The 14,846-nt window shown below is 41.2% G+C and overlaps 1 protein-coding gene across 1 annotated transcript; it reads left to right on the top strand.

Moving 5' to 3' along the window:
• The first annotated feature begins 1,568 nt into the window (after positions 1-1,568).
• zbtb44 (zinc finger and BTB domain containing 44) lies at positions 1,569-14,354 on the top strand. Its single transcript, XM_047594353.1, has 6 exons — positions 1,569-1,911; positions 4,340-5,443; positions 5,956-6,040; positions 6,592-6,743; positions 7,637-7,937; positions 10,213-14,354. The coding sequence occupies exons 2-6, from the start codon at positions 4,378-4,380 to the stop codon at positions 10,607-10,609; spliced, it is 2,001 nt and encodes a 666-aa protein (XP_047450309.1). The 5' UTR covers positions 1,569-1,911; positions 4,340-4,377; the 3' UTR covers positions 10,610-14,354.
• Positions 14,355-14,846: the final 492 nt, after the last annotated feature.

Raw genomic sequence — 14,846 nt, 5'->3', positions numbered from 1 at the left:
TGATGGAATTCTTTTAGGTGGGTTGGACCCTTTTAAAACCTGGGTGAGGCAGATTTTAGTGCTGGTTTTACAAACTCCAATAGTGGAACCACTGACGTTAAGATAAATTAAAGACAGACATTTGAAAACATGCTCAGTAGCTGTGGTTATGGAGGAATAGCCACATAACATGTGACAACAAAGGCTAACAACATTCTGGTTTTAATGTCTTTCTGCATTCTGCATCTGCTACAGCTTGGTAGATGAACAATAAAAGATATTTAATGGATTACATGATGTGGATTGCCATTCCTAAATACAAACAGATACACAGACAGACACAAAACAATAAGTGAAGCACAAAAATATAAATGGAAGGACTACGAAGAAATGAACACAGGAAATGACAAAAATGCAAAACAACTGCAAAGAGATACCAAGAGACAAAAAAAGAGCAAGAGAGACTCATATGATTAAAAGGTGAAATCAAAGAGACCTAAAATGAATACAAACACCTACACTGACAACAAAGAGACTGGAAATTTCTAACTGAAAACAAGGGGCTGAAGAGAGTCACCGTGTACAAAGAGACACCAAATGACAAATTCTGTCTACAGAGAGACAGAAACTTTCAATTACAATGAAAAGATAAAATTGACAACATAGAAACTTAATACAAAAAAGTTATAAAGAGTTAATGACGAGATTCAAAATGACAAGAATAACAAGAGAAGTAAAGCTACAATAAAAAATGTTTTATGAAAGAGAGACTCCTGGTAAAGGTTTAAAATGTCAACTCGACAAAGTTAAATTACAGTTTGCTTTTGTTTCCCTTAAAGTCTATGTCGTTCTTCTGTATTGAAAGGCGTGAATGTTCAACAGTAACTGGTCTTGGATTTATGTAGCCACGTATCATTGACCCACAGACTCTATTCCTCCATCCATGGGAATGAAGAATCTGTTCCTCAGTTAATTAAATACTTAAATGAATGACAATAAGCAGTGATTCAATGAGAAATTAAACTAAATCATTAGAAATGTGAGTGACAACAGCATCTAAGACACTGAATGTCTTTCTTGTCAACAGAATTCAGGAAGCATAACGTCACACGACCCTACATCTCTAGCCTCACCTGAGTGTAATCTGATCTTCTTCATCAAGAAAAAATACTATCTATACACTGTTGTTGTTGTTTTTGGTTGAGCTTACTTTGGTTGAGCTGTGGACATTTTTTTATAGATATTATGTATTTTCATTTTTAAACATACTGCATGTGGTTGTACATACTTACACAGGCAGTGTTACGATAAGATTAGATAAGATGTCACAGTTTCCCATAGTGCAGTGTACAGTGGTATATTGTTTTATAATCTGCAGCCAGTAGTAAAAAAAAAAAAAAGTAGGTTATATTCAAAAGCAGAAATATGCTGTATAATCACGTGAAGGAAATGTGTCTTGACGGGACACGAGGAAGCTTTGCGCGTGCTACGATAATATTTACGGGCCCCCAGAGGCCATGTAAACAACACGAATGGTATAAAGTGGAGTTTCCCCAGTGGTCTGTGATATGCGTTGTAGATGTCGCTAAACGAGAGACTTCCTGTTCCTTCCTTACAGTACAGTACAGTGGGCGCTGCGCGTTGCATTGTGGGGGTGCAAATACAGCGCAGAAAGAACAGCGGGGCGCACAAAGGAATGAAAATAGCACCTCGGCAACTTTTAACACGAGCCCGTTGTAATGTGAATTCATGTGAGCATTAATTAAACTACGAATCTTGGCGGCTGGCAGGCTGACAACAGCCAGGAGAGCGGGGGATGTGAGTGAGGGGAGAGGAGCGGAGGGCGCACCGCTGTCTCCGATTGCTTTTTGTCAGCTGAGCTGTTTGCATCATCCCGAGGCCCCGCCGTTATCACAGGCCTCTCCCGAGAAGGTAATTCCCCTTGTTACAGCATGTCCGATAACGCTAACGTGGTTCCGTATACTCTAGATAATCTGTTATCTCGGCACCGATGTGGTCAAAGGGACAAACCGATCGCTCCATGTTGTGCCAGCTAGCGCTAGCCTGGAAGCTAACGACTGTGAGCTAATGTGTAGCCGTTACCTGAAAGTGAACCGGGTTATCCACGGTCATAACGGAAAACAAACTTCAACGTGAATGACAAGCGTTGATTTTACTTTATGTAATTGCTACAAGGTCTAATGAAGTTCGTATTTGTCAATCTTAATGGCAGTGTGCATGTGCACTGGCAATGTGTAGCCAGTCACATAGTACAGAAATGTAACTATTTTCCGCACACTGTGCGTTGTGTTTTTATGTTTCTACCGTCTCGGAAGTTGATGGCAAATATGTGTATTGATTTATCGCGATAATTCTACTTCACATTTGCACGGGATGGAATGACTTTCTTCGTTGCACATGAAATGCCAGAAGCGCTGAAATAGCGTCGTCTTATTTTGATAGTTAAAACCGGACACACTTCCTTAGTGACAGGTTTGATGTTGTTTGCTAAACTGTGATTGTTTACGCAAACAAGGCTGTGCAGAGTTTTGGTCATTAGACGTTGAGCACTCATGCCATATGCTCAAATGTTTTCTACTTTATATGCTTTATAACTTTGCCTGTCGACATTGTGCAGCGTGTTACTGCCCAGGGCTTTTGATCAGTACTTGATGTAAACAAAGAAGCACCAGGCCACGCCTCCATTGCCCTGTCTCCATCATAAGGTACTTTTATTGTACTGCAGTACCGAGACACAGTGAGCTACGCACGGAGCCTACGCAAGTGTAAGACCTTTACTTGTGCCTAGTGAGTCTGGTTTGGCCTGTAGTTAAACGCTAGACGGCGCAGTGTCTTTTTTGCCAGTCTGGTTAGTTTTTGTTTCTTCTTCACGCTTCATTTTCCACGTCCTGCTTAACTTTAAACGACTTTAAGCGACTGGAACTGAAGCCGAACACGAGTCTGTATACAAAAAACTTCAAACCTCCTAATTTAACTTTACCGATTCTTTATTGATCCATAACAATCTATTTGAACGCTATACTCCCGAACAGACCAATCACAGCTCTTGTTTTCTGTGTCACCGCCATGTAGTTACATTTCTGGGGAGGTGCATGTCAGCTGTGGCGCTTAGGATCTGCGCAGGGGGCTGGGTTAACGCCATAGCCTCTGCATCAACTTAACGCAGAAGCATAAACTGAGGGTTAAAAAGTAGAATTTGAAGAGGTTTTGTTGTCGCTGTCTATTTGGATAACATAACCATATTTGTGCCCGGGAAAAAGAGGTTCCTTCTATTGGGCACACAGAGAAACGCAACGCAAATATGTTGCGACTCTAGTAGAGCAAAATCCCTGACAGTTGTGAAATTGTTTCAAAGTTTGGGTTTGACACATTTCTTTGGTTTTAAAAAGAGGACATGTCTGGAAAAAGGAGGATGTCTGGTTACCCTAGCTAATATATATATATACACACACACACACACATATATATATATAGTATAATATAATATTGAAGTGTATTTAAGCTGTTGTATTATTTTTAAGTTGTATGTATGCTTGCTCTCCGATTTAGTATACTTATAAGAAAGTCATGTGAAAACCCCATGGTGGAATTAAAGTTATTTTCAATTAGGTTGTTTGCTGGTTCAGACAAGGCAACCTTTACTGGGCCAACATAGCCCAAGAGTATTTTCCTTCGGTCCGAGTGTGAAGTGGAGCGTGCTCTCCCTGCGAGAGCCCCTTCGCTTCAGGTTTTGTTTGATGGAAAATCTCATGCCTCAGAGAATCCACATGTCTCACAGACAGCTGCTGAGCGTCCTGTAGTGTGCTGGCCTCCACATGGGTCTGGATCGCAAGGCTGTACATCTGCTTTGATTGTTGTTACATAACTTGGCATTTTGTCCTCCGTGCTCCCTATCCAGCTTTCGACCCCCCTTACCCTTCCTTTGTATATCTCTCTGTCTATACCCCCTGCCTCCTCAGTGTAGTTGCCTTTTTTCATCTTGTCTTTTTCTAAATGGTGTTTTGCAGACCGACATTTGACAACTCACTGTCGCTATACTTTGATTTTTTTTGGTTCAGTGACTCTCTGTGACATTGGTTATTTCCCTCCTTATTCCGAGACTGCTTGGCGTGGATTCAGTTTAGTTAGGTAATCGTGAGAGATGCTTTGACTTTGCCTTATTCAAACACTTATGACGTAATGTACAAGAGAAGCCTAGGAAAATGTTATTATTAAATGTGATCTGTTTTCTTTCCTGCAAGAAATAGATTTTTCACTCTTTGGATACACGCAATACGCTTTAGCATTGGTGAACTTATGTGTTCTGCTTTTGTTTTTTGTTTTTCTCATCTCTCTATAGGACGCATTTCCTGTACACTGTCAGAAAGGGACTCCAATATGGGGGTCAAAACCTTCACCCACAGCTCCACATCCCACAGCCAGGAGATGCTCGAGAAGCTCAATGCTTTGCGCAATGAGGGTCATTTATGTGATGTTACCATCCGGGTCCAAGACAAGCTCTTCCTGGCCCACAAAGTGGTTCTGGCATGCTGCAGCGAATTTTTTCGCTCCAAACTGGTGGGCCGGCCAGAGGAGGAGGACAAGTTTGTATTGGACCTTCATCATGTGACCGTTAGCGGTTTTGCTCCCTTGCTGGAATATGCCTACACGTCTACGCTCTCCATCAGCACAGAGAATATCATCGATGTCCTGGCAGCTGCAAGTTACATGCAGATGTTCGCTGTAGCTAGTACGTGTTCAGAGTTCATGAAGTCAAGTATTCTTTGGAGCCCGGGGAACAACAACAATAACAACAACATCCCGACAGAAAAACCACACGAGTCAGCACCAGAGAGCGCCTCATCGAACTGTGCCCTGACGCCGCTGGATGGCAGCGTGTCACCTGTGTCGTCCGACTGCAGCGTGATGGAGAGGAACGTTCCCATATGTCGCGAGTCACGGCGGAAACGCAAAAGCTTTGTAACAATGGCGTCACCCGAGAGTCCCCTCAAATGCACTACACAGATGGTCACCACATCCCCTCAGATCCCAAACCCGTCTCCCTCGTTCTCGGACAGCACGGCGCAGCCCGTGGAGTCCTCTTTAGCCTTTCCATGGACTTTCCCATTTGGCATTGACCGGAGGTTTCACTCGGATAAGTCGAAGCTCCCGGAGAGCCCTCGTTGTTTAGAGCAGGGCACCCCTGGTACGTCAGAGGTAGTGGTTGGTCGGCGACTTAGTGACTTCCTGACGTGCGAGAGCTCCAAGGTGGTGGCGTCGCCGGCGACGGCAGAGGAGGAGGATGTACGGGTGAAGGTGGAGCGTCTCAGTGATGAAGAAGTCCAAGAGGCGTCGTCGCAGCCAGTCAGTGCTTCTCAGAGCTCGCTGAGCGACCAGCAGACAGTGCCTGGGAGTGAACAGGTTCAAGAGGAGCTCCTTATTAGCCCACAGTCATCCTCCATAGGTACAACTGTTCTCCCTACTTATCATGTTTAATGCTGTCTTAGGTTTACTATTGTATTTGTTAACAAACAGTAAAATCATATCAGTTTGCCAGTGTCACTGTTATAATAGAGACTCTGTGTTCTGACCTAGTTAACACAGTGTTGCTTTGTAAAATGTGCAATCAAACCTGCCTCACCCTGTTCTCAGCTGCCTATCCACCCACAGCATTTTTATTTGTATTGGTCTCAGTGGAAACTTTTTATTGTCCAGTGGCCCAAATGCTTTTTCAAAGGCCTTTCGACCCTGCTATAAATTAAACTAAAATGGAAACATTTGTCATTTTTTTCCTACACTGATGAATAGCACCGCGCATTGTTATCCAACAGCCTCAGTCTTTAAATAGGGGATTAGCCTTCAAAGAAGTAAAGTATATTAGTCTAACCCCGTCCAATATGACATGCTTTACTCTTTGTGCTCCAGTCAGAAGTGCAGCAGACAGTCACCATGCGTAATTTTCCCTTTTCTCTCCAGGGTCAATGGATGAGGGAGTGTCGGAAGGCTTGCCGTCAATGCAGAGCACTTCAAATGCTGGCGGACATGCAGAAGATGACGAGAGGTATCACAATTTGTTACAACTTGTAGTGAACAAGTCACAGGCAGAAGAACCTACAGACATGTACCTCATCACTAGGTGTCTGGGCCACACCTGTTTAGATAATATGTTCATACCTCATGTTGAAATTATGCACCGTAACATTAAAAAGCGCTTGTCGTATGTTGTAAAAGCCTGGAGCCACAGTGGTGGTGGTGAGAGCTGACATTGCCTCCCACTGGTGTACGCAATCTGTGCATGTCAAATGTTAAGCAGTCTGACGCACTTCACTATCATCACTTACCGCATGTGACGTAATGTAGCAGAGAGTGAGACTCTGGAAGAGTTATTTTATTGACATATCCAAGTAAATATCTTGCAGTATTCATAGAGGAGCAACTTTATTTGTCGTCATAAGCACGTATTTGCTTCCCTGCCGTAGCCAGACTTTACCTCAGTTATCAGAACATGAGAACCGTGGTTCTTAGTTGACTTGTATGACTACGTAGGTGTTCTGGCTTCTGTCCCGGCTGCATATTTGCTTGATAAGTATTTCGACTATCGTTGTGTTTCAGACTGGAAGGTATCCAGTATCCATACCACCTCTACATCAGCCCCTCAGCACGGCCCGGCACCAACGGCCCTGACCGGCCCTTTCAGTGTCCAACCTGCGGAGTTAGATTCACACGTATTCAAAACCTGAAACAGCACATGCTCATACACTCTGGTAGGTGTGATGGGGGAAAATGAAAACCACTTACGATTGTATGACGTGGTAATGACGTGGTGCATCTGAAGTGATCATGGTGGGTAGTGTAGGAGTTTAGAGAGAACACCATTGTAGATATTGTGGCTCTTTATCTGGTGCTGTGGTAGTACTAGAGAATACACCAACACATAATACTCCTACTAGTATGAAATGCTCACCACAATAATAATACTATTGGTAGTAGTTCTAAAGACAGTGTCCTAGATAAAAAAGGTGATTTATTAAAAATGGCTGTGGATGCACTCAAATAGACCAGTCCTTCCATAAATCTTAGCTTCATGATGTTCAGCATGAGTCTGAAAATAACTAAGAGAACTGTTTTCAACTGCGTCTTCATTTTAGAGGATGTGATTTGTTGTACGATTGAGTTTTATTGTGTCACACTGACACGTTTCCATTATTTTGGTAACCCAGTTTTAATCAATGGGCTACACTACATGACAGAAACACTTCAGTGTATGATTCAATCCGGTTTAACAACACCACACATTACATCCTCCGAAATGATCGTACAGTTGAACGACCACCTTTCTTTCAACATAAGCTGGTCATTGGACCAGGGGGGAGGGTTTAATGCAGGACTCTTATTTGAACTGCCAAGCGATAAAAGGCTTAATGGTAGCAGGATGTTTTCCACATATACAGTTACACCATGGTGGTGAGAAGGGAGGATTTTTCTTTCCAGGAACCCTTGGCCCCATGGATTCAGAGAATAGCTAGGGCTGGCTTTCTGGTTACATGTGGTTACCCTCCCCCTCCCCCACCCACGCCACCTTATTTGCTAATGGATACTGACACTTGTGTGATGTTCATTTTCAGATGAGGCATTGGTTTTGTCTTCTTCCCCCCAGGCATTAAACCCTTCCAGTGTGACCGCTGTGGGAAAAAGTTCACACGGGCCTACTCCCTAAAGATGCATCGGCTGAAGCACGAAGGTAAACGCTGTTTCCGGTGCCAGATTTGTAGCGCCACATTCACGTCCTTCGGTGAATATAAGCACCACATGAGGGTCTCCCGACACATAATCCGCAAGCCGCGGATTTATGAGTGCAAAACGTGCGGCGCCATGTTCACCAACTCTGGCAATTTAATTGTACACCTGAGGAGTCTGAACCATGAGGCATCCGAACTAGCAAACTACTTCCAGAGCAGGTGAGGAGTCTGGGGGCACTGACCCCCATCATTTACTCAGATCTCACCTGGATCACAAAAATAACTTCAGTTTAGATTCTGTTACCTGAAGCTCATTGGACCGTAAACTTTGGTTGTGTAGAATTGTTTTTGAGATGATAGCAACTGATTTGAATCTGGTAGAGTTTACCTATAGTATTCATTGTATTTACTGGGGAATTTTAATTCACTTGTTTGAAACAAGTGTTTGACACTTCACTAAGTAGGCTTGATTTGTTTTTCTTTATGAGAGCTGAATGAGAAAACCATCACCACTCGTGTTTGTGCAGGAAATGTGAAAGTGCTGCTTGCAGCTAGTTAGCTCGTCAGCTTGAAGACTGGAAGCAGAGGGACAGAGATAGCATAGCCCTCCCTGAAAGCAAGAAAAGAAAAATGTTCCAGGCTACTATTTCTTGTCTGAGCATCAGTCCTCAAGATTTCATTAAGTGACATAGGATTTTTTAAATAATGGTCTTTAGAAATGCTACCAGGTAGTCCTAGAGTAAGCCAGACTAGCTTCCTCCCTGTTTCTTGTCTTTATGCTACGCTATGCAAACCTGCACCTGCTACAGCTTTATATTTACTGTATAGACATGAGAGTGGAATCAGTCTAGTCTGTCTCAAGTCCGTGTTTAGTGATTGACCAATATCATTAAATGTATGAAATAAGTTGGTTAAGTTTTTTTTTAAAATACACTAACCAACTGAAATAAGCGTATGATTGCTCCAAACAAAATGTCACTGTTTTATTCTAAGAATGACAAATTAAAAGATTGATTGGTTGATTGGAACTGCTGAAATCATACCAACGACGGGGTTTTCTAAGTACTTCGGATAACTTTGTTTTGCGGGTATTTTATTAGGTCAGACAATGCCCTCAAAACGCAACTTCCGTCATCTTTGCTTGTTTCTGTATGAATAGCTTTTTCTTAAGCAAACAGAGCGGCCTGTTTGTTTTCATCACCCGCTCAGCCCAGAAAGCCTTGTGAAAGTCAGAACACAGTGTCTTTATAAAGTTACAGTGTGTTTTTATTTCCCAGACTTTTCCACTTCTTAATCAAATCAAGCCCTCACAGGTCGGCAGGACTCAAATGGGCCATTGACTCCTCAAACATTTTATAGTAGAAGGTCTACGCCTGAGATCATAACAGTGTGGAAAAATTTCTGGCAGCTCAGTCAGGCTCTTAACTCCCATCCTCGGTCTTCATATAAAAAGATATGTTAACTACACTGTATTTTTTTTAAGGTATTTTGCTTATTTCGTGTCCGGGTTGTCGGATTAGACGCAACCATTACACTCGACCATAACTTGATTATTCTTGGTCATAAGTGCTGATTCCCACTGTTTGATAGTCTGTATATGTAAAGCTGCAGGACGGCAGATGTAGATAAATCTTGTTCATGACCAGGCTCCCACTGTGCACTTGCACCCTTTTAAAAGGTTATAAGAATTTAGATGTACTTTGGGTATCATTACATGTGATGAAAACCCAGTTCAGCCTCGTTTTGGCTTAGTTCCTGCATATTCCCTTTTTAGGCCGTTATTTTCAGCATGTCTAAGGACTCCTTGTCCTTAGTAGATATGACTTGTAGCTATAATAAAGTTTTATAGTGTGAACAAAATCAGCAGTTAGTTGGAGTGAAGCAACAGCATTTTCATGTGCAACTTTTCCTTAGACCTGCAGGTCATGCATAAATTCTTAGCAGCCAAGGAGGGACAGCTGGCCCGTGTATTTAATATTGATAGCACTGAGGAATGACCACGTTTGAAGCCATTGCTCATCCCTCTCACCCGCATTTGACTGACTTTGACCAACAGTTTTTTCTCGATGCAACATGAAGATGACTCCAAATAGTTGAAAAGCAAATATTTTATGTTACAATGAGTAATTATTAGAAGGTTTTTGTTGTTGTTTTTTGGATGTGCCATATTCTACTTTGACTGTTTCTGTTAGTTTAGGTTTGCACAGTTAGGATAAGAATGATAAAAGCCCAAAACCAATTCTATCTTGCCACCAAAGTGTCTTCAAAGCTCCTTGGGGCGAAGGCCTCTCTTCATACCAGATATCATGACATAGTCTGAGGTTTTGTTAACTGACAGACACAGTGATTGTGAATACAGCATCATTTCCTTGAACGTGTACTGATTTGCGACCAGTTGTCATCACACAGTGTGTGTTAAACTTGTAGTAATATGTGTAGTCAGTGTAGCAGATGAAGAGATGCTAAACTCGCCACGTTCTCTTGGTCCTTGCAGTGATTTCCTCGTGCCCGACTACCTGAGCCAGGTACAGGAGGAGGAGGAGGCGCTGGGAGTCCAGTATGAGCTGGAGGAGTCCCAACACCACCCGGTCTACCCGGGCAGCAACTCCACCACCAGTGCCGCCTCGTCCTCCTCCTCAGTGCAGATGCCCGTCATCTCCCAGGTCTCCTCCTCCACGCAGAATTGTGAGAGTTCCTCTGGCTTCCTCTCACCTGAGCCCTTGGATCCCCTGGAAGCCCCAGCCTCCCATAAGATGGACGCAGACGAGACGGCAGCCATGACAGAGGAGACCAAGATGGACAACCATGTAGGAGGCAGTTCCCCAGAGGTGTTTGAAGAAGAGCAGCAGCATGCCCAGGCCAAGGAGGTGGCTTCCATTACCATAGAGTGATTAAAAGTCTTCTACCTGCCCATCATGTCTTATTTTGCAGTCATGTCATATGGGAATATCTGTCGAAATGATTTGATGGCGGAAAAGGGACTTGGATATGTGAAGCCATCAAGACACAGTGATTTCTGAAGACGTCGTTTGGCTTGATTATGTTTTTTTTTTTTTTTTTTCACAGATGCACTTATTTGTAAATGATATTTGTCTTTATGTTCTTTGCAATGATAGTATAATGTCCTTACCTTGACTGATAGATGAGATTTCAGTAGGCCGGAATATCTGGCTGTCAAAGCATTTGTACCACCTGGAAATGAGAGTATACAGTATATTTAATCGTCATTTTAACTAGGAAGGTTGTTTTTTTCCCATATGACGTGAATGCAGCACTAGCTAAAGTCATTTCTGTCTTAGCCAATTTGAGGTCTGTTAAATCCAAGCCTTGCTCTACTTTTGGAAAGTGCCTGAGAGTTCCCGTTTTAACAAAATAAGAAAAAGAGGTCTTGACTTTGCCGACAGTGACAAATCAAGTCTTTGCAAACTGAGCTAAAGGAAAAAAAGTCCTTGTACTTCATTTGTAGTGGTGATGCTCGTTTGTTTGGGCAGAGACTGTGTTATTCCTTCAGTGCCGTCGCTATAGGCAAACTGTTCAATGTCAATATTATCTATACTGCAATAGCTTGTACTGTAGTTTTACTATTTGAATGCTCTGTATGTTGGGTGTTGTGAAATATGATATGTCAGGTGTGTGTATGTGCACTTCTTTATCAATATGAATACAGTACATTTCATTTTTAAATGTTTAAAACTTGAAATATATTGACAAGCTATTCCCTAAAGACATTTGCGCGGTCTATAATTTTGTGACCTGTGTATTATTTTTTAATGAACACTGTTGTGTGTCTTCAATCTTCTAAGCTCTAGGAGTTTAGATTAGCTTGGAAATCGACAAATAGTTTTGTTTTGAAAATCAACCGACTTAATGACTAAGAGTGAATGAGATGAGGTGAAATTTATGTTAAACATAAACATTTTTTTAAATTTGGAGTTACACGGTTGTCTCACAACTACAATGTTATCTTCCAAAAACGGTCTCTGAGATAATGTAGCATTTCATCCCAGCTAGAGTTCGGCCTGTTCGACGACTGACAGTTAATTCAACTTAAATCCTGATTTCTCAGTGGCTGATGTTTTAGGACATTGCTTGACTGTTTGAGAGATGTTGCACACAGGTACAACGTGATTGTCTGTATTTTGTCTTGAGGTTCATCGCCTTTTGTTTTGTTTGTTTTTTTTTTTCTTCACCTAATTGTCACAAAGGGAAACGGCACATTGCGTAAGTTTCCCTAACATTTACACTCACTCAGCACTTCCTTAGGAACTATTGAAAACCTTGTTTTCCCTGACGCGTTCCAAATCAAGTATGTTAACGTACGTAATGGGAACTCAGTCAGGGACGCTTTTAATTACGATACAGTCCACAGCAAGGAAAATAAAACTTTGACTTTTCTGACGGTGTCAACAAAACCGAACACGTTTGAGCTTTGTGAAAATAAACAACATGACAGAACTGTTGTATTGGACTGCGTTAGATCGCCAAGATGTTCCTAATAAAGTGCTAAGTGAGGGTACGTTTACTGTATATCTGCTGCCTGGAGGCAGGAGGCCGCGGCTGTTTCCGATCACATCACGCGGCCGCTGCGTGTCGATGTGTCAGTACTGCTTTAGAAGCAAACAGAAGTGCGCCGGCGTGTGAATGCAAATACTGTGAGTTGAATCATTCTAAATGATAAATGTGCGTTCGGAGCTTATCAGCACAGTTCGGCAGTAGGCTGTCTTTGATGTTACTAATTCACTTACTTTGTTGTGCTGACTTTGGGTCAATCCTCCAACTCCTGTTACGTGTTGTTGTGCCAACATGGTTGTCATTCTGTTCTTGGACATAGTTGTGCCTGTATTATGAGAAGATAATGACACCCATGGGGATAATCCATGAGTTGAATGCTACTGACTGTGACTGGGTTTCTTGTTCAGTTTAATTTCCTACCCCCTAAAAGTAGCCGGCATTTTTAAACGATCCCAGCAGGTTGTAATATTTCACATACAGGGTTGATTGTAAATGTGAAGGTGAATATTCATATTCACAGAAATCCAAGGAAAGCTGTCTTAATAAGATGCTGGTGTCACCCTGTGCCATTCTATCAGTCACTTTTTAAATGTTGTGCCATTTGCCCTTTTTATCTGGGTACAAATCAAGCTTTTTCCTACAGGACCAAATGTTCTCTATCTTATTGGGGATTTGCCATGGCAATCAGTAATTGCACATAATAAAAGAAAGAGATAATCATTGTAAATGGTCCATGCTATTTAGCAAAGGGGTCCTGCTGTTTAATCCCCTCCTTAAAACACTGTATGATGTTGTGCATTTAAGAGGCTAGCCTTAGTAAACGGACCTATAAACTCTAGTTGCACAATGTCAAAATTTCAAAAGAAAAAAAATGTTTTTCTATTCTCCATTTGTATTTCATGCTTTTCATCTGTTGTGTTCCGTGTCTGTATTAAAGAAAAAAAAATCTTTTATATAATGAAATGCTGCTGTTTGTTGAAAAGCAAAAGTGCCCAAAATATTTTTGTGAACCAATGGTGTGCAATAAATGGACTGGTGTTGTTTTAAATTTGTCTTTGGAATGGTGAATTTTATATATATACATATATATACAGTGTATATATATGTATATATATATATATACACATATATCGATATATTACAAAAGAATGTATCTTTTTGTTTCAATCAAATGTGATGGGAGCTGAATCAAATAGACAAGGACCCTATTTGATATGTGAATTATTGAACAAGGCTTTGACATCAAACGACTGGTTCTTTTCAACTCCTTTGTGTTGGTTTCTGAAGTTGCATGTCCATATCGTTCTGTGAAGTGAAAGCGCATGTCTTGGGTTGGCGGTGCGTTCTGTCAAGGCCTTATTTGTTGATGACTCTTCATCCAGTGTACCTATGATCTGTTGTTCAGCATGCCCTCTTTTCTTTCTGTATGTTATCCCTTTTTATGTGCTATGTTTTAAAATTACCTTGACCATATAGAGGACATGCCTTTTCAATGTAGACTTGATGTTGTATACGTTTTCCAGTCCATATGGTTTATTTAAAATATAGGAAAATACAAGAAAAACAAACTGGTAGCTCTTCATAATGGCATATATTTTTGGTGATTTTTGTATTATGGTTGCTGTTTATGGCATCTTTGGATATTCTTGTTAAATGTGAATAGAACAGCTTAGCCTGGGAATACGGGGGGCCTCGGTAGTCTTTGTGACTGTCTGCAGTGTGTGTGTATATATATATATATGAATATAAAGTATATACACTCATAATATGTTGCATATTCTTTATACAGTAGGCTACTTGATTACAACCTGCTTTGAGACAGATGTTGTATTTTGTGTCTTTGATACGGTATTTAAACCATAGTTTGGAGAAGCTGTACAAAAACATCCCAGAATGCAACCTGCACACTGTATACGGAGAACTGACGTTTGTGGTGTTGAGTGTTTTAACTGGATCATTTTCCACAGTTGGCTGTTTAAAACTGACAAGACCACTCTGTAAGAGTTTATGGTTGTTCTTGAATTTTTTGCTAGTGTTCTGGCTTCGCAGTCCGTTGTTCTTAAAAAGACTTGTTTTTGTAAAAGTATAAAATGTAAATAAAAAAAAAAAGTCAGAATAAGTCAATAAACTTGTCTCTGGGTTTATTTATTGAAGCTGCAAAAAAAACTCTTGTATACCGTTGATGTTATGTTCTTCAGCTCCACTAACTGCAAGGTTGCAAAATCGAAAGAGTAAGTTTAAAGCTCAGAAAAGAAGAGAAAACAAACTCTTAGTTATACATACATTTAAGTCTGGATATTATTTAAACAGGGGAGTTTTATAGAAATCTACCTCCCTTATAGTCATCATGAATATGTAATTAGTTATAGGGAGGAAAACCACTTTCGTACAGGACTGTACACTATTTATTTCTGCTCTGTGTATTTTAACCTGGAGGTTTGTCACAACTTTTGGACCCAGTCTCCAGTGGCTATTTTAGGAACTGCAATGGTCCGTCACTAAACAAAAGCACCGTGTACACTAGTAGACAAACAAGTCAGTTGACACTGTAAGTACTGCAAATATAACACGCTGTAACATGTATGACAGAGACATAGCTAAACTGGAAAACAGAGG

Source organism: Mugil cephalus, chromosome 9 (genome assembly GCF_022458985.1).
Source record: "Mugil cephalus isolate CIBA_MC_2020 chromosome 9, CIBA_Mcephalus_1.1, whole genome shotgun sequence".
Lineage (NCBI taxonomy): Eukaryota > Metazoa > Chordata > Actinopteri > Mugiliformes > Mugilidae > Mugil > Mugil cephalus.
This window is presented reverse-complemented; position numbering and strand designations above follow the sequence as displayed.